The 23,579-nt window shown below is 45.3% G+C and overlaps 1 protein-coding gene across 1 annotated transcript in view; it reads left to right on the plus strand.

The window, feature by feature from the left end:
* The window catches only part of RABGGTA (Rab geranylgeranyltransferase subunit alpha), a 170,413-nt gene that overhangs the window by 54,215 nt on the left and 92,619 nt on the right, over positions 1 to 23,579 (plus strand). The window contains exons 7-12 of the mRNA XM_075318985.1: positions 6,748 to 6,831; positions 7,096 to 7,178; positions 15,954 to 16,046; positions 20,908 to 21,010; positions 21,092 to 21,143; positions 21,355 to 21,443. Coding sequence (XP_075175100.1) covers positions 6,748 to 6,831; positions 7,096 to 7,178; positions 15,954 to 16,046; positions 20,908 to 21,010; positions 21,092 to 21,143; positions 21,355 to 21,443 — 504 coding nt within the window. The remainder of the gene's footprint in view (positions 1 to 6,747; positions 6,832 to 7,095; positions 7,179 to 15,953; positions 16,047 to 20,907; positions 21,011 to 21,091; positions 21,144 to 21,354; positions 21,444 to 23,579) is intronic.

Here is a 23,579-nt window from a genome sequence, read left to right on the forward strand (position 1 = left end):
TGGGTTGTCGCTCAGTTCCCTTTAGGGACAAGTCTCAGCGCTATCTGTATTTTTTCAGAAACGACGACTTCCTCGGGTACGCACGTTCCTACGGGGAGTTTGTCTTCTCAGCACTCCGTACAAGCGGCCGTTAGAGCCCTGAGATCTGAACAAGGTTCTAATTGCTCTCCAGATGCCGCCTTTCGAGCCTTTGAAGGATGTCTCCCTTCCCGCTTTTCACGGGAAGTGGCCTTCTAGTAACGGTCTCGTCTCTTAGGAGAGTTTCCGAGCTAGCAACGCTCTCATACAAACTCCCTTCCTGGTCCTTCACCAGGACAGGGTAGTTCTGCGTCCGGTTCCGGAATTTCTCCCTAAGGTGGTATCCCACTTTCATATCAATCAGGATATCACCTCACCTTCTTTGTGTCCTCGTCCAGTCCATCAATTTCAGAAAGATTTGCATCTGTTGGTTCTGGTGAGAGCACTCAGGTTCTACTTCCCGCATGGCGCTCCTGCGCCACCCGGATGCACTCTTTGTCCTTGTCGCTGGTCGGCGTAAACAGTCGCAAGCTTCCAAATCCACCCTTGCTCGGGGGATCGAGGAACAAATTCTTGAAACCTACAGTTCTACTGGGCTTCTGGTTCTCTCAAGGCCGAAGGCCCATTCTACCAGAGCCGTGGGTGCATCCTGGACATTACGGCACCAGGCTACGGCTCAGCAGGTGTGTCAGGCACCTACCTGATTGGGTCTGCATACTTTTACCAAGCATTTTCAGGTGCATACCTACGCTTCGGCAGACGCCAGCCTAGGTAGATAAGTCCTTCAGGCGGCAATTGCCCACCTGTAGGAAAGGGCTGTTTGACGGCCCTATCACGAGGTATTCTTTTACCCACCCAGGGACTGCTTTTGGACGTCCCAATTGTCTGGGTCTCCCAATTAGGAGCGAAAAAGAAGAAGGGAATTTTGTTTACTTACCGTAAATTCCTTTTCTTCTAGCTCCAATTGGGAGACCCAGCACCCGCCCTGTTTTCTCGGGGTTTTTCTGTTTTTTTCGGGTACACATGTTGTTCATGTGGTATGGTTCAGTTCTCCGATGTTTCCTCGGATTGAATTGGTCTTTAAACCAGTTATTGGCTTTCCTCCTTCTTGCTTTGGCACTAAAACTGGTGAGCCAGTGATCCCACTGGGGGTGTATAGCCAGAAGGGGAGGGGCCTTACACTTTTAAGTGTAATACTTTGTGTGGCCTCCAGAGGCAATAGCTATACACCCAATTGTCTGGGTCTCCCAATTGGAGCTAGAAGAAAAGGAATTTACGGTAAGTAAACAAAATTCCCTTCTTTTCATCAAGACAAGGTGGTTCTCCGTCCGACTCCGGACTTTCTCCCTAAGGTGGTTTCTCCTTTTCCACCTTAACCAGGACATTTCCCTGCCTTCCTTTTGTCCGGCTCCTGTTCATCGCTTTGAAGAAGCGTTGCATACTCTGGATCTGGTGCGGGCGCTCCGGATCTATGTGTAGGTCGGCCATATCCGATGCCTACCAGTGTACTCAGGTGCCTCCCCCGCCGGGGATCAAGGCACACTCGACCAGAGCTGTCGGTGCCTCTTGGACTTTCAGGCACCAGGCTACGGCTCAGCAGGTCGGTCAGGCTGCCACTTGGCTAGCCTGCATACCTTTTTCAAAGCACTGCCAAGTGCATGTTCATGCTTGGGCAGACGCATCCTTCAGGCGGCTGTCGCCCATTTGTGAAGTTAGGCTCCGCCTACTTCTCAGTTTTCTGTTTATTCCCACCCATGGACTGCTTTGAGACGTCCCAATGTCTGGGTCTCCCATAGGAACGATAAAGAAAAAGAGAATTTTGTTTACTTACCGTAAATTCTTTTTCTTATAGTTCCATATTGGGATACCCAGCACCCTCCCTGTTGCCTGTCGGCAGTTTCTTGTTCCGCGTGTTATCACCGGCTGTTGTTGTAGACAGAGGCTCCGGTTGTTCCGGTTCTTGCTCTGTCTTTACCTGTGGGTGGCTATTCTCCTTCAGCTTTTGCACTAAACTGGCTAGATCTCGTTATCCAGGGGGTGTATATGCTCAGAGGGAGGAGCTACACTTTTTAGTGTAGTACTTTGTGTGTCCTCCAGAGGCAGAAACTATACACCCAATGTCTGGGTCTCCCAATACGGAACTATAAGAAAAAGAATTTACGGTAAGTAAACAAAATTCTCTTTTTTCCAATATACATTGTCTATTGGTGTACTCAGGAGAAATTGCACAACAAATTGTACTGTCCAATTTTTTTTTCTCTGTTAACCTTGTGAAAATGCAAAATTTGGGTTTAAAACAACATCTTTGTGGTAAAAATATATTGTCATTTTCATAGATAAACGTTATAAAATTCTGTGAAGCATCTGTGAGCTCAAAGTGCTCATCACACATCTAAATAAATTCCTTGAGAGTTGCAGTTTCAAAAATGGGGTCACGTGTGGCTAAACAGTGGATACCCCCACATCAGGGGCCCTGCAAACGCAACATGGTGTTCGCTATTTATTTCAGACATCTTTTTCTCTCAAATTCAAATGGCGTTCCTTCCATTCCAAGCCTTGCTGTGCACCCAAACAGTAGATTTCACCACACATGGATTATCCCTGTACTCAGGAGAAATCGCACAACAAATTGTATGCTGAATTTTCTATTCTTACCCTTGTAAAATGCTAAATTTGAAAAGTAACCTTATTGTGGGAAAAAGTAAACCTTTTTCATTTTTTCCTTCCACATTTGTTTTAGTTCATTTTGAAGCACGTAAAGGGTTAATAAACTTCTTACATGTGGTTTTGAGCAGTTGGAGGGTTAAAGTTTTTGAAATGGTGTCACTTTTGTGTATTTTTTTGTGACCTACGCCTCGCAGTACAAGTTCAAATGTGATGTGGTACCTTAAAAAAAAAAAAGTTTTTTGTTTAATATTGTTGATAAACTTTTAACCCTTCTGACTTCTAAACAAAATAAAGGATGCTGATGTAAAGTAGATGTGGGAAATTATATTACCGTATTTTTCGCTTTATAAGACGCACCGGAATATAAGACGCACCCCAAACTTAGACATAAAAAAAGAAAAATGGGGTCCGTCTTATACTCCGGTGTTCTCTTACCGGAGGGGGGCAGCAGTGGTGGTGAAGCGGGGTCACAGGAGGCACAGGTTGTGCTGGCAGGCGCGGCGGGTCAGTGGCAGCGGGGTCCGTGGTTGCAGGTGCCGTGGCGTCCGTGGTTGCAGGCGCGGTGGCAGGAGCCGTGGGGTCCGTGGTGGCGGCAGCAGCCGTGGCGGGTGAGCCGTGCAGCAGGCCGGTGCAGTGAGTGTCCGCGGTCCCGGTTCAGTGGTGGCAGCGGCGGGGACTGCTCAGTGGTGGCAGCGGCGGGGACTGCTCAGTGGTGGCAGCGGCGGGTACTGCTCAGTGGTGGCAGCGGCGGGGACTGCTCAGTGGTGGAGCAGACGGATGCGGTGTTTTCCCAGTGTGTCCGAGGTCCCGATTCAAGTAATGACGCCCGGAGCGACGCATGCGCAGATGGAGCCCTTGGATGAGAGCTCCATCTGCGCACGCGCTGACTCCCGGAGAAGCGCGTGCGCATATGGAGCTCTCATCCAAGAGCTCCACCGGTGCCATCATTTGAAAGTGGGACCGCGGACAACTGGTAACATGCTGCACAGCCGCCCGCCCCGCATGCACAGAGTGGCAGCCAGCAGGCTGCCCGCCCACCCTGCGTACAAGCCGCCGGGTACCTGTGCTTGCGTGCGGAGGCAGCCGGGTACCCATGGCTGTGTGAGGGCGGCAGACGGGTGCCTGTGTGAGGGCGGCCTGCACGGGCACCCGACTGCCGCTCGCACACAGCACCCGGCTGCCGCCCGCACACAGCCATGGGTACCCGGCTGCCACCGCATGCAAGCACAGGTACCCGGCTGCCGACCCCACACAGCACCCGGCTGCTGCCCGCACACAGCCACGGGTACCCGGCTGCCACCGCACGCAAGCACAGGTACCGGCCGCTTGCATGCAGCCACAGGCACCCGGCCACCCAATCGCCTCAGACAGGACACCCCCCCCCCCCCCCCCAGGTACCACTTTATAAGACGCACCCCCCATTTTGCGTCTTATGAAGCGAAAAATACGGTAACTATTTTGTGTGATTTATAAAAATTAAACTTTTGAAAATTGAGAAATTTTCTACATTTTTGCCAGATTACTGACATTTTCACAAGTGCAAAAGTATTGTCCTAAATTTGCCACATACATGAAGTACAAAATGTCACGAAAAACATTCTCAGAATCACTAGGATCTGTTGAAGCATTTCAGAGTTAATTCTTAAAGTGTCACTGACTAGAATTGAAACAATTTGGCCTAGTCAGTAAGGTGAATAGGCTTTGGGGTGAAGGGGTTAATACAAGACAATAAATCAATAAATTAACAATTTCCATGCTGAGACTCTCTGTAAGGCTATGTTCACACATGACATGTTTTTTCTCAGTGCATCTTGAGTGCATCTAAAATGCACCGTGGCAAAACTGCATCAAAAACGTAATGCGTTTTTACCGCTTTTTTCCCAATGCGTTTTAAGTCAAATCTATTGACTGGAAGGGCTCAAACACTGGGAAAACGCAAACAGAATTGACATGCTGCATCTTGAAAAACGCAGCCAAGATGCATCCAACAAAAGATGCCCAGTGTGGACAGCAAAATAGAAATCTCATAGACTTTGCTGGGGAAGGAAATGCATGTATTTAGGTGTATCTTTGTGACCTCAAAAACGCACCAAAAGAATCCCGGTGTGAACTTAGCCCTAATAAGTCTGCTAATATTAATTTGCCTATTATAGTGATCTCATGATCATCCTTCTCTGCTTGATTGATTGACATGTCCAGGGCTGTGGAGTCGATAAGCCAAACCTGCGACTCCGACTCCTCAATTTCCCTTGCACCGACTCCCACATATATTGCTTATATATATATCTCTATCTCTATATCTCTATATCTCTATATCTCACTGTAATAAACTATAAGTGGCAAAAGACAGTTTTCAACAAAAACATACTAAATAACATTTGTGCAGTCTATGAATTTGTTGTAAGAAATAGAATTGCTTCCATCTGATCCTCCTTCGCAGATGACCTCAAAACTGACCTAGTAATTTTAAAGCTAGAGAACAACCTCTCTACAGTAACTTGGGTTGGAGGCAAAGCCATAACCACATGGGCAGAATCTCTAACAATTTCTGGGTATAAAGGAATTGCCTCATGCACAGTCAGTTTTGATGAATGGTTGAATTTTTCTATTTTTTTTGAGAGCAAGTGAAAATTTTTGCTGGAATATGGTCAATCTACTTGCTATAGGAGACAGAGTGAAATATATTTCCTTGCGGCAACGCTTTGCTTGTTCCATGTCATCCAAATACTTGTCAAAGTTAAACTCCCTCATCTGATGAGGATGAAGATATGGCAGCAGTAGTACTGTCAGGACCCAAGTCCTCTTGCGCTTGGCAGTCCTGTAGGCCACTCATTCTAACTGCTACCTCAGTCAGAGCTTCTTTTCCTTTAGTAAATTGTTGATCATCAAGCCGTATACGATGACTTGGGTCCACATAAACAGCTGCCAGAAGAATTTTATTTTACAATAGCTGTGTCTCTCTCCGTTTCATTGAAGCAGAAATGCCATCTGTGATTAAACCTCCTCTTTGGGACAGGCAAAATAGCAAGTTCTTCCACTCCCTTATTAAAATGGCAGGAGTTAAATCCTCAGCTTGTAATTTTTTAGTCACGGTAAATTCCTTCAATTCAGCCACCTGTGTCCATTGACCTTCATTTAGGGTTGCCTGAGGGTTCGCCATATCTATAATAAACGGTTATAGTTCAAGCAATCGCTTAATCATTAAATAAGTGCCCCACAGAGTGGCTTGATCGACAATTGCCCCTTTCCCAGCGCGTCTCTTCAAGATGGAATCAATTTTAGGGGTTCTGGCAGCAATAACCAATTTCCTCACTTTTCCAATCAGATTTCCAGCATGTCCCTCTTGCAGACTATCTGTTATTGCCAGTTGCAGCGTGTGCACAACACAGCGCATGTGATGAATATGAAGTGTTTTGAAGCCGCTTCAACGAGATCATCTAATTCTAAAGTATCATTTTGCTGTCCTTCTATTTTAATATCTGTTTGTTCCTATTACATGAACAGCACTGTGGCCTTTCATCTCAAACATACTGAATCCTAAATTTTCTTCTAGTTGTTGTTCATTACTCTCATTCATCAGTTTAATTGTACTTATCATGTTTGAAGCATTGTCCATTAATTTTTTCAATACCAATAGCAGATTAGAAAAATTATCTATGAGCTCAAAAACCTTTCAGGTGATGCAGTTTTTTAAAAAGCTGATCTGCTTTTGCGGCTGAAAAACGTATCCTCAAAAAAAGCTGCAAAAACGCTGTGTGTGAATGTAGCCTTAGAGCAGGAATAGAACAGCCATTTATAGGACATTTCATAACTTTCCCAAATTCCTATGAAAAAATATTCAGCACATTCTGCATTCAACTACTGGAACCAATTTATTATATATTTTAGGAGTCGTCCATTTTATACTGACTCCAACTCCACCAAAATGAACTCCGACTCCACAGCCCTGGACACGTCTATTATTTTTTTTCTTTCTTTAGTGTTCTGTCACACATTTGTGATTTTTACACATGTATAATTTGCTCTGTAACATACAGCTTTTTGATTGTATATTTCTGCTAGAACTGGAGCTTGTACAGAATGCATTCTTCACAGACCCAAATGATCAGAGCGCCTGGTTTTATCATCGATGGCTTCTTGGCAGAGGTGAGTACCTTATGTAAAGTCTTTCCTTCTTTGTCACAAACTTTGAAAATGTAGTGATGACCAGTATATAAATGATTGTTTCCTTCAGTGCCTGTGGTTATTGATGAAAAACTATAACTGTTAAAAGGAGAATTCTTGCTAATGCTAGATTTGGAAATTCCCATTTCTAAATTTCTTACATATTTGTTTAACTAACCTCAACGTAACTTTATTTTTCTTCGCTTCTATTATAATCTTTAAAATATTTGTCTATTTTTATTCTAGCTGACCTCCCGCTGTCTATCAGATGTATTTCTGTTGATGTGGCTGGCTCCTGGATATCCGTAACCTTTTCACAACCAGTTTTAGTAAGTTTATAATGTAAATGTAAATTTCACATTTAATGATTTATCTTGTTTGATACATACCAATGATTAACCTTTAGAACGCGCAACCATAGAAATCTACAATAGAAAACAAGTAACCTAGCAGGACTGCGAGCCCTCAGGTATGCATTCTAGGGTTAAAGGAGTTGTCCGACATAAACTCAAATTTTTTTTAAGCTAATCTGCATTGTTATATAAAACACCCCTACATCTTGTTGTTTTTTTTGTTGTTGTTTTTAACTTTTGTTTCTCTTGAATTAAAACTTTTATTCTCTGCAGCTCTTTGTTTACATGCAGCTCAACCTAATATGACATGTTTGACTGCCAAACCTGACAGTCAGAACTGGCACCACCCGGCCTCAGTGTCCAACCCCACCCCCTGGACACACCTTCCCTGTCAGTATTCTGCCCCAGCACTGACCATTACTACATTATATGTGCAGTGATTGTTCTGTCACAGATGAGATATCACTGCTCTGTATTTCCAATCATTGGTAGTACAGAGCAGTGATCCTCACTTCCTCCGCACATATAATATAATGTGCCCATCCCTTTCCTTGGGCATTTCTTCTTGTAGCAGTGCTCTCTCCTGTAGAATTGCCCCCTAGTCTGCCAGTCTTCAGACACACAAAATAAAACCCAAACACAAATCCTTCTCGCCTCTCCTCATTCCCTCAGTGCCCTGTGTCCTACATCTTGCAGCCGCTGCCCCCTCTTTGCTGATCGTTGCCTCTGCAGCGGCCTCTGCAGGGTTAGTGGTTTATATCAGAGGACCGATTCCCGAGCACTGTGAAGCTTCATCAGTGATCAGATGCTGGCCTCTGATTGGCCGGTGGCGGATCATAGCTGTATACAGAGCTCAGCTCTACAGAGCGCCCGGGAATCAGTCATCTGCTATACAGCGCTGACCGCACGGGCAGCGTTCAGCAAGGGAATACTGCCTGCACGCCGCCAGAAGCATCAGGGGCTGCATGCAGCGTATAGCCAGCGAGACCCCTGCTTCACTATGGAATGTGGAGGGGGGGGGCGGTGATTCCGGCGCCATGTACCCGCCCAGCAGGGAGGCTACATGATGTCTGCAGGGATGCCTGTTGATAAGGCAGCATAAGCACATGCCCAGTCATCGTGACATCACAGGAAACTGCAAAATCATGGCAGGAGTGGTCACATGACCACACTGAGCCGGGGGAGAGGGGCTGACAGCAGGACAGGTAGGTAGTTACTATCTACTTTTCTTCCCCAATGTAGCCCAATAGTGTAATAACAAAAACGTCAAAATAAGCCGGATAACCCCTTTTAAGGTAGCATGAGTTGGCTAATAATATATGGGCTAAACTAAAGATACACAATAGATAGCTTTCTGCCATTGACTGGTTCGGCGGATCGTTTGGGCAGCAGCTGTCTCTCCCGACTCCTCCATGGACAGGCATACTCACTCTGCCAAATGCTCCTGTGCTCTGTATAAAAGAGCCGCCGCTAAACTCCTGAGAGTTGGGAAGCTGCTAGAGATCGAAAGGATCTGCAGTTCCAGATCTCCCATCATGTGTCACGGGGAGCCAGGAGGTCCCCATACACATTGCACTGTTGGCTGATGTTAGACCAAAGTGTATGGAAGCATTAATGAGGGGGGGGTTCTCTTTATTTCTTTTTTGTGATCAGGGCTGACGTTCGGTATTGAGGCATGAACTTGAACGGCACCGCCCCCTTTTAAAGCTTCCTCTTATAGGAGCTCTACATTAATCTCGGTGCTCTCTGGAAGTATAGACTGCTGTATCTGTTTGTTAATGGTGGAATATTTTTTCATCTAATTTATAACTGTCATGAAATAGCCACGCATCCATGGGCATTCTCATGATGAAAGAGACACCATTTTGTTTGTGTAACTCCTGTCTGACAAATTCTTCTGATTGGAGCCACAAGCCCATTTGCAGTGATTGCTCCATTTTCTTTTTCGCTCCTAATTGGGAGACCCAGACAGTGGGTGTATAGCTACTGCCTCTGGAGGCCGCACAAAGAACTACACTTAAAAGTGTAAGGCCCCTCCCCTTCTGGCTATACACCCTCCCGTAGGAGTACGGATTCCTCAGTTTTAGCTTTGTGCGCAGGAGGTCAGACACGCACGCATAGCTCCATTGTTTTTAGTCAGCAGCAGCTGCTGACTATGTCGGATGGAAGAAAAGAGGGCCCATACAGGGCTCCCAGCATGCTCCCTTCTCACCCCACTGTATGTCGGAGGTGTTTGTAAGGTTGAGGTACCCATTGCGGGTACGGCGGCAGGAGCCCACATGCTGATTCCTTCCCCATCCCTTTTTACAGGGCTCTGGGTGAAGTGGGATTTACTGGTCTCCAGGCACTGAGACCGTGCTCCATCTACAGCCCCTGGAGAAGATGCTGGATGGAGCGGAGTACATCAGGGACATGGCCCTGCTTCCTCAAGGTACTCTATGTCCCCGTGCATTTGGCGCTCACACCGCAGCATGCTGGGTGTTGTAGTGCGCCGGGGACATCAGCGCTGCGGCGCTTGTGCCATGGCCTCATTCAGCTTCGCTGAAGCAGGCACACTTCTGGGAATCGGTCGCGCCGGCCGCTGGGACTGCGGCGCGGCTGGCACTTGTGGTGCGCCGGGGACTTCAGCGCGGGCCGCGCTTTTACGGCGGCCGCGCTGATAACTCGAGTCCCCGGCTTTTGCGGCCTGCTTCCGTTCGTTCCCGCCCCCAGACCTGCCAGTCAGGAGAGGGGCGGGACGCTGGTCAGTGCATCAGCGCCGAGGGCTGGAGTCGTTTTTACATACTCCAGCCCTCACAATCGGCACAGAGGGGACACTGTTTCCCGCACTTTTGTTTAGGAACTCCCACGGACCGCCCCTCTCCACAGACGCCGGCAGCCATTCCTGCTGACACGCTGAGCTGCAGAGGGGAGCCGGGGAGACCCAGACAAGGAATTCTGCGCCTCTTACCCGCTATTCAGCGGGCGGTAAGCAGCCCTCAGGGCTCACCCCCTCTTGTGCCAGTAGTATTCTTAGTATTTTGTTTCTACAAATACTTTGTATTGCATGGCGCTGGTCGCCCTTTGGCTATAGACTCTCTCACATTGCAGAGAGCCAGCAGCATGTCGTCCGTAAAACGCAAGGGTGCCAAGGCACAGACATTATATGCTTCCTGCACCGCATGTGGGACTTTTCTACCGGCAGGCTCCACGGACCCCCATTGTGTGCAGTGCTCGGCCCCTGCGGCGCTTGCACAGTCGGGACCTCTGCTGGACGTGACCCAGGGTGTACCACCTGTGAATGCTGTCCAGGTGACAGGAACTGAGTTTGCAGCTTTTGCTGACAGAATGTCTCTCACTATGTCACAAATTCTTGACACATTGCGAGCTAGGCCTGTACTTCAGGCCACGGACACTGTGCAATCATTGCCCCCTGGTCCCCCTCAGCTGAATTACCTCCAAGCTCCGGGACGGGCACATACACCTCAGGGTGAAGACTCTGACTCGGACGATGGCCCCGGGCAGCCTAAGCGGGCTCGCTATGACGGGCCTTCACATTCATCTCAATGGTCAGGATCCCAGCGAGATGAATCTATGGGTGATGAGGCGGACGTAACTGATCAGGATTCTGATCCTGGGACCGCTCTCAATCTAGATACACCAGATGGCGACGCCATAGTTAATGATCTTATATTTAACATCAATAAGATGTTAAATATTTCGCCACCAGCTCCTCTTGTAGAGGAGTCAGCTTCGCAGCACGAGAGAATCCATTTCAGATACCCTAAGCGTACATTAAGCACTTTTCTGGACCACGCTGACTTTAGAGACGCAATCCAGAAACCCCACGCTTATCCTGAAAGGCGTTTTTCTAAACGGCTTAAAGATACACTCTATCCTTTTCCCCCTGAGGTGGTCAAGGGTTGGACCCAGTGTCCAAAAGTGGATCCTCCAATTTCCAGGCTTGCAGCTAGATCCTTGGTTGCAGTTGAAGATGGAGCGGCACTTAAAGAGGCCACTGACAGGCAGATGGAGCTCTGGCTGAAATCCATCTATGAAGCGATTGGAGCGTCGTTAGCGCCATCTTTTGCGGCCGTATGGGCACTCCAAGCTATCTCAGCCGGGCTTGCGCAAGTCGACTCAGTCACACGTGCATTTGCCCCGCAGGTAGCACCATTGACCTCGCAAATGGCGGCATTCGCGTCGTACGCGATTAATGCTGTTCTTGACGCTACAAGCCGCACGGCAATGGCGTCAGCCAACTCCGTTGTTTTGCGTAGGGCCCTGTGGTTGAGACATTGGAAAGCAGATTCTCATTCCAAGAAGTGCTTAACCAATTTGCCTTTTTCTCGTGACCGATTGTTTGGAGAGCGTTTGGATGAAATCATCAAACACTCCAAGGGTAAGGACTTATCCTTACCGCAACACAGACAAAACAAACCCCAACAGAGGAAGGGTCAGTCTGGTTATCGGTCCTTTCGAGGACCGGGCAGGTCCCAATTCGCCTCGTCAAAAAAGACTCAAAAAGACCAGAGACGCTCAGATTCTTGGAGGTCTCAGTCACGCCCAAAAAGGACAGCCGGAGGAACCGTTGCCAAGACGGCGTCCTCCTGACTTGCAGTCTCCGATTCCCACACCCGCGGTCGGTGGGAGGCTTTCCCACTTTGGCGACATTTGGCTGTCACGCGTCAAAGACCGTTGGGTGAGGGATATTCTGTCTCACGGGTACAGGATAGAGTTCAGTTCTCGTCCGCCAACTCGTTTCTTCAGAACTTCTCCACCACCAGACCGAGCCGATGCTCTGTTGCAGGCGGTGGCCGCTCTAAAGGCGGAAGGAGTGGTGACCTCCGTCCCTCTTCAGGAACAAGGTCACGGTTTTTACTCCAATCTGTTTGTGGTCCCAAAAAAGGACGGATCGTATCGACCCGTCCTGGATCTAAAGTTGCTCAACAGACACGTAAAAGTCAGGAGGTTCCGGATGGAATCCCTACGCTCCGTCATAGCCTCAATGTCTCAAGGAGATTTTCTAGCATCAATAGATATCAAAGATGCGTATCTCCACGTGCCGATTGCACCAGAGCATCAGCGTTTCCTACGCTTCGTCATACACGACGAACACCTGCAGTTCGTAGCGTTACCTTTCGGTCTGGCAACAGCCCCCCGGGTCTTCACCAAAGTCATGGCAGCAGTAGTAGCTGTTCTGCACTCGCAGGGTCACTCGGTCATCCCGTATCTAGACGACCTGCTTATAAAGGCACCCTCTCAAGAGGCATGCCAGCACAGTCTGAAGGTGGCACTAGACACTCTCCAGAGTTTCGGGTGGATTATCAACTTTCCAAAGTCTCATCTAACCCCGACCCAATCTCTGACTTATCTTGGCATGGAGTTCCATACTCTCTCAGCGATAGTGAAGCTTCCACTGGACAAGCAGTGCTCGCTACGGACTGGAGTGCAATCTCTCCTTCAGAGCCAGTCGCACTCACTGAGGCGCCTCATGCATTTCCTAGGAAAGATGGTAGCAGCAATGGAGGCAGTCCCGTTCGCGCAGTTTCATCTGCGCCCTCTACAATGGGACATTCTACGCCAATGGGATGGGAAATCGACGTCCCTCGACAGGACTGTCTCCCTCTCTCAGACTGCCAAGGACTCTCTGCGTTGGTGGCTTCTCCCCACCTCATTGTCACAGGGAAAGTCGTTCCTTCCCCCGTCCTGGGCAGTGGTCACGACGGATGCGAGCCTATCAGGGTGGGGAGCGGTGTTTCTCCACCACAGGGCTCAGGGGACGTGGACTCAGGAAGAGTCCACCCTGCAGATCAATGTTCTGGAAATCAGAGCAATCTATCTTGCCCTGCGAGCCTTCCAACAATGGCTGGAAGGCAAGCAGATTCGGATTCAGTCGGACAATTCCACGGCGGTGGCGTACATCAACCACCAAGGGGGAACACGCAGTCGCCAAGCTTTTCAAGAAGTCCAGCGGATTTTGACGTGGGTGGAAAGCAGAGCGTCCACCATATCCGCAGTTCACATCCCAGGCGTGGAAAACTGGGAAGCAGACTTTCTCAGTCGCCAGGGCATGGACGCAGGAGAATGGTCCCTTCACCCGGACGTGTTTCAGCAGATCTGTTGCCGCTGGGGGACGCCGGACGTCGATCTGATGGCGTCACGGCACAACAACAAGGTCCCAGTTTTCATGGCACGGTCTCACGATCACCGAGCACTGGCGGCAGACGCCTTGGTTCAGGATTGGTCGCAATTCCGACTCCCCTATGTGTTCCCACCTCTAGCATTGTTACCCAGAGTTCTCCGGAAAATCAGGTCCGACTGCCATCGAGCCATACTCGTCGCTCCAGATTGGCCAAGAAGGTCTTGGTACCCGGATCTGTGGCATCTCACGGTAGGCCAACCGTGGACACTACCAGACCGTCCAGATTTGCTGTCTCAAGGGCCGTTTTTCCATCTGAATTCTGCGGCCCTGAACCTGACTGTGTGGCCATTGAGTCCTGGATCCTAGCGGCCTCAGGTTTATCTCATGAAGTTGTTGCCACAATGAGACAGGCTAGAAAACCATCCTCAGCTAAGATCTATCACAGGACGTGGAGGATATTCTTAGCGTGGTGCTTGGCTCAAGGGTTTTCTCCCTGGCCATTTGCATTGCCAATTTTTCTTTCCTTCCTGCAGTCTGGGTTGGAAAAAGGTTTGTCGCTTAGCTCTCTCAAGGGTCAAGTCTCCGCGCTATCCGTATTCTTTCAGAAGCGCTTGGCACGGCTTTCTAAAGTACGCACGTTTCTCCAAGGAGTTCGTCATATCGTTCCTCCTTACAGACGGCCATTGGAACCCTGGGATCTGAACAAGGTTCTCATTGCTCTCCAGAAGCCGCCTTTCGAGCCTTTGAAAGAGGTTTCCCTTTCTCGGCTTTCACAAAAGGTAGTTTTTCTTGTGGCGGTCACGTCTCTTCGAAGAGTGTCCGAGCTAGCGGCGTTATCTTGCAAATCTCCCTTCCTGGTGTTTCACCAAGACAAGGTAGTACTGCGTCCAATTCCAGAGTTTTCTCCCAAGGTGGTTTCTTCCTTTCATCTCAATCAGGATATCACTTTGCCATCTTTGTGTCCGCATCCAGTTCACCAATTTGAAAAGGGTTTACATCTGTTGGACCTGGTGAGAGCACTCAGGATTTACATTTCTCGCACGGCGTCTCTACGCCGTTCTGATGCGCTCTTTGTCCTAGTCGCTGGTCAGCATAAGGGATCGCAAGCTTCCAAATCCACCCTGGCGCGGTGGATCAAGGAACCAATTCTTCACACATACCGTTCTGCTGGGCTTCCGATTCCATCTGGACTGAAGGCCCATTCTACCAGAGCCGTGGGTGCGTACTGGGCATTGCGGCATCAGGCTACGGCTCAGCAAGTGTGCCAGGCGGCTACCTGGTCGAGTCTGCACACGTTTACCAAACACTATCAAGTGCATACCTACGCTTCGGCAGATGCCAGCCTAGGTAGACAGGTCCTTCAGGCGGCGGTGGCCCACCTGTAGGAAGAGGCTGTCTGACAGCCCGTTCATGTGGTATCTTTTTACCCACCCAGGGACTGCTTTTGGACGTCCCACTGTCTGGGTCTCCCAATTAGGAGCGAAAAAGAAGAAGGGAATTTTGTTTACTTACCGTAAATTCCTTTTCTTCTAGCTCCAATTGGGAGACCCAGCACCCGCCCTATTTGTTCTTAGGGTTTCGTTTTTCGGGTGCACATGTTGTTCATGTTGTTTCTTAAGTTCTCCGATCTTGTTATCGGATTGAATTTGTTTTTGAAACTGTTATTGGCTTTCCTCCTTCTTGCTTTGGTACTAAAACTGAGGAATCCGTACTCCTACGGGAGGGTGTATAGCCAGAAGGGGAGGGGCCTTACACTTTTAAGTGTAGTTCTTTGTGCGGCCTCCAGAGGCAGTAGCTATACACCCACTGTCTGGGTCTCCCAATTGGAGCTAGAAGAAAAGGAATTTACGGTAAGTAAACAAAATTCCCTTCTTTTTGGTGTCTTTTTCACCCTCCACCTTTGCCTCCAATAAATAGAACCCTATATGTAAAACAATCCATAGTGATTACCCACTAATGAAGCTCTGAAAGTTATGAATACTGTCAGCCTGATGAATACTTTCCCTGTAAAAAGGCAGGTTTGGACAATAGTGAAAGGCGTGAGAACTGAAAATGGTATTTTCTACTTCCTTTTGTTTTTCTGCTCTTCCTTTTATACAGAAATTTCCAACAATAAACAATTATTGAATATTGAAGGGGTTTGCTGTTTGATACAGTAATGTACAATAGGGCATAGAAATGAAATAAACCGTATTCTTGGAAAATCTCTTTTCAGTCATGTATAAAGGTGAAGATCAGAGACTGCCAGGAATGGCTAATAAATAGATAAAACAAGCGCACTATGAGAAGCACCCGTGGAATCCTTTTAGCGTTTAAAATATTAGACTGCTCCTATTTTACCTGATGAAAGCAATTCCGCTGAAACGCGTTGTAATAATAGGAGCGCCTAATTAATAAAGTTTAAATAACTAATATCAGCATATATCCTTATTGCGCTATATTAGACCGAAAGAATTTTTTTCAGGAATAGCTAATAAGACACACCACACAGTAGCTTGTCTTCATAGACAAGACAAGTACACTATAGTCTGTATTTGCTAACCACTGTATAAGAATAAGGTCTTACAAAAAGAATGTTTACAAATTCATTATACCAAGTGGTTTGTTTTTTCTTCCACATGTTTTAGGTGGAAAGTGATTTGATACTGTTTATCGATGAGAAGCTAATAATGGTCTCGTGGAAGACACCAGATGGAAAAAAGAAGCCGAGTTTACTCTGGGTACTACAGAATCTTAAGGACTTTGTTTCTTTTTGAGCATCTGATGATCATTTATTCCTCACATCCCTGAGGTTTTCTTCTTTTGTCTTTTTCATGTGTTGATTCATCAACTCCCTTCCTTTAGCCAGTATTTATTGGCATATTTCTATAGTTGATCCGATCCAGTATTTATTGGCATACTTCTATAGTTGATCCAGCATTTATTGGCATACTTCTATAGTTGATCCAGCATTTATTGGCATACTTCTATAGTTGATCCAGCATTTATTGGCATACTTCCATAGTTGATCCAGCATTTATTGGCATACTTCTATAGTTGATCCCATATTTATTGGCATACTTCTATAGTTGATCCAGCATTTATTGGCATACTTCTATAGTTGATCCAGCATTTATTGGCATACTTCTATAGTTGATCCCATATTTATTGGCATACTTCTATAGTTGATCCCATATTTATTGGCATACTTCTGTAGTTGATCCAGCATTTATTGGCATACTTCTATAGTTGATCCAGCATTTATTGGCATACTTCTATAGTTGATCCAGCATTTTTTGGCATACTTCTATAGTTGATCCAGCATTTATTGGCATACTTCTATAGTTGATCCAGCATTTATTGGCATACTTCTATAGTTGATCTGATCCAGCATTTTTTGGCATACTTCTATAGTTGATCTGATCCAGCATTTTTTGGCATACTTCTATAGTTGATCCCATATTTATTGGCATACTTCTATAGTTGATCCAGCATTTATTGGCATACTTTTATAGTTGATCCAGCATTTATTGGCATACTTCTATAGTTGATCCAGCATTTATTGGCATACTTCTATAGTTGATCCAGCATTTATTGGCATACTTCTATAGTTGATCCAGCATTTATTGGCATACTTCTATAGTTGATCCAGCATTTATTGGCATACTTCCATAGTTGATCCAGCATTTATTGGCATACTTCTATAGTTGATCCCATATTTATTGGCATACTTCTATAGTTGATCCCATATTTATTGGCATACTTCTGTAGTTGATCCAGCATTTATTGGCATACTTCTATAGTTGATCCAGCATTTATTGGCATACTCCTATAGTTGATCCCATATTTATTGGCATACTTCTATAGTTGATCCCATATTTATTGGCATACTTCTGTAGTTGATCCAGCATTTATTGGCATACTTCTATAGTTGATCCAGCATTTTTTGGCATACTTCTATAGTTGATCCAGCATTTATTGGCATACTTCTATAGTTGATCCAGCATTTATTGGCATGCTTCTATAGTTGATCCAGCATTTATTGGCATACTTCTATAGTTGATCCAGCATTTATTGGCATACTTCTATAGTTGATCCAGCATTTTTTGGCATACTTCTATAGTTGATCCAGCATTTATTGGCATACTTCTATAGTTGATCCAGTATTTATTGGCATACTTCTATAGTTGATCCAGCATTTTTTGGCATACTTCTATAGTTGATCCAGCATTTATTGGCATACTTCTATAGTTGATCCAGCATTTATTGGCATACTTCTATAGTTGATCTAGCATTTTTTGGCATACTTCTATAGTTGATCCAGCATTTATTGGCATACTTCTATAGTTGATCCCATATTTATTGGCATACTTTTATAGTTGATCCAGCATTTATTGGCATACTTCTATAGTTGATCCAGCATTTATTGGCATACTTCTATAGTTGATCCAGCATTTATTGGCATACTTCTATAGTTGATCCAGCATTTATTGGCATACTTCCATAGTTGATCCAGCATTTATTGGCATACTTCTATAGTTGATCCCATATTTATTGGCATACTTCTGTAGTTGATCCAGCATTTATTGGCATACTTCTATAGTTGATCCAGCATTTATTGGCATACTTCTATAGTTGATCCCATATTTATTGGCATACTTCTATAGTTGATCCCATATTTATTGGCATACTTCTGTAGTTGTCCAGCATTTATTGGCATACTTCTATAGTTGATCCAGCATTTATTGGCATACTTCTATAGTTGATCCAGCATTTTTTTGGCATACTTCTATAGTTGATCCAGCATTTATTGGCATACTTCTATAGTTGATCCAGCATTTATTGGCATACTTCTATAGTTGATCTGATCCAGCATTTTTTGGCATACTTCTATAGTTGATCTGATCCAGCATTTATTGGCATACTTCTATAGTTGATCTGATCCAGCATTTATTGGCATACTTCTATAGTTGATCTGATCCAGCATTTATTGGCATACTTCTATAGTTGATCCCATATTTATTGGCATACTTCTGTAGTTGATCCAGCATTTATTGGCATACTTCTATAGTTGATCCAGCATTTATTGGCATACTTCTATAGTTGATCCCATATTTATTGGCATACTTCTATAGTTGATCCCATATTTATTGGCATACTTCTGTAGTTGTCCAGCATTTATTGGCATACTTCTATAGTTGATCCAGCATTTTTTGGCATACTTCTATAGTTGATCCAGCATTTATTGGCATGCTTCTATAGTTGATCCAGCATTTATTGGCATACTTCTATAGTTGATCCAGCATTTATTGGCATACTTCTATAGTTGATCCAGCATTTATTGGCATACTTCTATAGTTGATCCAGCATTTATTGGCATACTTCTATAGTTGATCCAGCATTTTTTGGCATACTTCTATAGTTGATCCAGCATTTATTGGCATGCTTCTATAGTTGATCCAGCATTTATTGGCATACTTCTATAGTTGATCCAGCATTTATTGGCATACTTCTATAGTTGATCCAGCATTTATTGGCATACTTCTATAGTTGATCCAGCATTTTTTGGCATACTTCTATAGTTGATCCAGCATTTATTGGCATACTTCTATAGTTGATCCAGTATTTATTGGCATACTTCTATAGTTGATCCAGCATTTTTTGGCATACTTCTATAGTTGATCCAGCATTTATTGGCATACTTCTATAGTTGATCCAGCATTTATTGGCATACTTCTATAGTTGATCCAGCATTTTTTTGGCATACTTCTATAGTTGATCCAGCATTTATTGGCATACTTCTATAGTTGATCCAGCATTTATTGGCATACTTCTATAGTTGATCCAGCATTTATTGGCATACTTCTATAGTTGATCTGATCCAGCATTTTTTGGCATACTTCTATAGTTGATCTGATCCAGCATTTATTGGCATACTTCTATAGTTGATCTGATCCAGCATTTATTGGCATACTTCTATAGTTGATCTGATCCAGCATTTATTGGCATACTTCTATAGTTGATCCCATATTTATTGGCATACTTTTATAGTTGATCCAGCATTTATTGGCATACTTCTATAGTTGATCCAGCATTTATTGGCATACTTCTATAGTTGATCTGATCCAGCATTTATTGGCATACTTCTATAGTTGATCCAGCATTTATTGGCATACTTCTATAGTTGATCCCATATTTATTGGCATACTTCTATAGTTGATCCAGCATTTATTGGCATACTTCTATAGTTGATCCCATATTTATTGGCATACTTTTATAGTTGATCCAGCATTTATTGGCATACTTCTATAGTTGATCCAGCATTTATTGGCATACTTCTATAGTTGATCCAGCATTTATTGGCATACTTCTATAGTTGATCCAGCATTTATTGGCATACTTCCATAGTTGATCCAGCATTTATTGGCATACTTCTATAGTTGATCCCGTATTTATTGGAACATTAAACCCTACGTATTGCACTTGATGCCTATATAGTGAGATACTCTGCAGTCTTCTGTGTGAGTTGTATGTATGGGAATCCTACAGATGTGTACTTCAGACTCCAGTGCAATGTTAAAGGGAACTGTCATCAGAAATGTACCTGTAAACCTAAAAGTTTACCCCTCTGCAGCTCCTGGGCTGCATTCTAGCAAGCTTCCTATAGTTTTTGTGGGCCCTTTTTATACCAAAATAAATACTTTATAAACTTGTACCTTTTCGTATGCAAATTTTGAAAATTATCCATGGGGGCGGGCTGCCTGGTGTCCGTTGTTGTCCTCCTGCCGATTTACGCCGCCCCCGAACGCTGAATTTCAAACCTCAGGACGCCGCCCCTGGGCGCCCGTGGTCCCGCGCATGCGCTGTGCGACTGTAGCGGTGCCGTGCACTGTGTGCACGTGTGACCGCTGGTGATGCTTTGCGCGGGCACGAGGTTATGGGCGGCGCTGTGAGTGTCATCAGCAAGTGCCGCCCATAACCTCGTGACCGCATTTTCCCCTTTGCCTCCAGCGTTCTGCGCAAGCATCTCCTCGTAACCTGTGGTGGCCTGATTTGCGCCTCCCATCTATTTCCTGCTGCAGGGCAAGATGGGAAAGGTGACGTCGGATCATTTGGCCAGCGCTTGCGCAGAACGCAGGAGGCAAAGGGGAGAGCGCGGCCACGGTATTATGGGCGGGCACTTGTGATGCATTCACAGCGCCGCCCATAATATCGTGCCTGCGACCACGTCACCAGCGGTCCTCGCGTGCACGGGACCTCAGGCGCAGTGGGCGGCGTCCTGATCTATGAAATGAAGCAATGGGGAACGGCGTAAACCAGAAGGAGGGACAGTAACGGACGCAAGAGAGCCCGCCCCCATGGAGAATTTACAAGAATTGCAGACAAAAAGGTACAACTTTATAAAGTGTTTAATTTGGTTTAAAAGGGGGCACAAAAAGTACAAGAACCGTGCTAGAATGCAGCCCAGGAGCTGCAGGAGGGGAAACGTTTAGGTTTAAAGCTCAATTTCTGATGACTGGTTCCCTTTAACAAAGCATTCATACTTTCTAGAATCCACTTATGCTAGTGCATTTTATACATAACTTTCCATGTCTTTCCCAGGTCTCTGAATTCCCCAAGGAGCGTGTCCGTAACCATTGTCAGCATAATTTTAAAGTTATCTGGAATGATGGAGAAGCTCAAAAAGAATGTGTCTTATACCCAGGTGATCACCGCTGAATGCAAGTCATCAGAAGATGTAAAGCAAAGCATACTTCCTTCATTGATTTCTTCCTTTTCAATCTAGGAAAACAGAGCACATGGTTTCGAGACTCTGCATCAGAGGATAAAATCTTCAGGTACATATTGCTTGCGTATCAGAAGTGCCGCATCTTAGACATCGGCCATCTTTTTCTTTGCAGTGTATTTTGTACCTGAGTCGTGCAGCTCTTGGAGATACCACTGCTGCTTTGTGAGAAAAGGGTCTTACACTTCTGGGGAGGAAAATGGTGGTATGTGAGGACAATTAATCACAAAACATTACTATGAATCTTTCTTATTTTTTTTCAGTTTGGAGCTATCTGAGGGAAAGAGTAACGTATTACAACAAGAATTGCAGTCTTGCAAGGAGCTGCAGGAGCTGGAGCCCGAGAATAAGTGTAAGTGCCTGCACTATTCTATGAAACACAATTGTAATTCCTCTTTGCATAGGAGTGCTCACCTGCCTTGTTTTAATGTAAGTATATTGCATGCTGTGCCTTTATTGCTGTAAAGACAACTTTTTCTGAAGTACTTTACTGCAATTATAGCAGTAATTGACTAATGGCATATTCCATTAACACATTAGTCTTTCAAGAAAGAGAGGGCACTCGACAACATTGAGACAATTTTCCTGCACCATACTGATGGAAATACATTTTTAGCCACAAATGTATTTATTTTTTGTTTCACAAATGTTTTAAGCAGGGATTTGAAAAAAATGACTGATTAAATGTGTCTTAGTGGAAACCTTCACAACTACATTAAAGCAAAGGACCCTGTCTTCTTAAAGGGAACCTGTCAACGGTTTTTCAGCATATAAGCTGCGGCCACCACCAGTGGGCTCTTATATACAGTGTGTTAGAATGCTGTATACAACAGCCCAGGCCACTGTGTAGAATGTAAAATCACTTTATAATACTTACCTAAACGGTCACACTGCTGTGGATTTGAGTCAGATGGGCATCTCCGTTGTCCAGTGCCGACGCTGCCTCTTTCGGCCATCTTCGTCCTCCTTCTGTAGCCGGGGTGCATAACACGTCTACGTCATCCACACTCTCTCCGGCTTTGAAGTCCTGAGCAGACTCGCCTGCACGGGACCGGCGAGTGTGTATGATGTAGGCCGCGTCATGCACACAGGCTTCAGAAGGAGGACGAAGATGGCCGAAAGAGGAGGCGCCGGCACTGGACAACGGAGACGCCCATATGGCCCAACTCCACTGCAGAGCAACCGTTAGCTGAGTATTATAAAGTGGTTTTTACATTCTACACTGTGGCCTGGGCTCTTATACAGTATTCTAACATACTGCATATATGAGCCCACTGGTGGTGGCCGCAGCTTATATGCCGAAAAAACGGTGACAGGCTGCCTTTTATGTTTTCACAACGTGTGACATACTGGTACATTTCATGTCAGATCCCTATGTATGGAGCATTCTCAAGAGCTTAGCTCGCAACATACTCAGAAAATGCCTGCTGTGGTACACAGCCAACACTTTGCTGTAACTGCAGCAATCAGAGCTTTGATTGACGGTGGCATTTAATGGTTAAACCCCAGCTATCACTGACGGCTGCATTTAAATAAACAATTGTCAGTGCATGAATGCCTTGGCTCTCATCAGTCCTATGCGATGATTGTTGTGATTGGTTGTTATAGAATCTAGGGACCTACTGCAAGTCCTCATGGCTGCCACTACTTATGAGAAGCCCAACCCGTGGCAGGGCTTTAAAGGAGAACGTTATATCTATATACTGCAATACATGTGTTGCAGTATATAAAGCAAGAAATGAAACGCTTGCAGGACAAATTGTCTTTATTTTTTTGATAGGAATGATTCTTTCTGACTGTCAGGCTATGTTAAGTTTGTTCACCAATTAACGACCTGTCTAAAAGCAGCATAAGTAGTTGTGAATGAGGAGTTTACCATGTTGGATTTTAAGAAAGTAATCGTCATAGAATGGTGATCAAGCTATGTACCTTTTTAACCCCTTCAAGACCGATGACGTACATGGACATCATCGGTCGTGTCCCTGCCTTTGATATGGGCTCACATGATGAGCCTGCATCTCTCTGCACCTGACAGCTGATTTAGTCAGCCATCAAGTGCCTCTAGCAGCCACTGGTGGATTGGAGAGCCACCCACGGTTGTTAAACAGTTAAATACCACTATCAATCTAGCTGCATTTAACATGCACTGACAGGTATCACGTCACTAATCCCACCGTGTCTCCGGTAGCAATGGGTAAGCAGGCTTTCTGAATGCCTATTTGCATTGCATTATTGAGTTACTGTTGGCCTGAACTGGGGCCTATACTGAATTACTCAATAGGGTAGATTTTCCCAAACAGGGTAATTTGGGGCAGCAGGAATGCATGTACTATATTATGCCTTCTCAGCTTATTAACTAGGTTAGACGTATGCAGCACTTTTTATACTTTCTATTGGTTGTATTTACCTGCATATACTCCTTTTTCTATTTGTGTATCGGGACTTTATTGATCTACTTTTTTGTTATACCTAAGTTTTCATTTTTTTT

This window comes from Anomaloglossus baeobatrachus, chromosome 1 (genome assembly GCF_048569485.1).
Source record: "Anomaloglossus baeobatrachus isolate aAnoBae1 chromosome 1, aAnoBae1.hap1, whole genome shotgun sequence".
Classification (NCBI taxonomy): Eukaryota; Metazoa; Chordata; class Amphibia; order Anura; family Aromobatidae; genus Anomaloglossus; species Anomaloglossus baeobatrachus.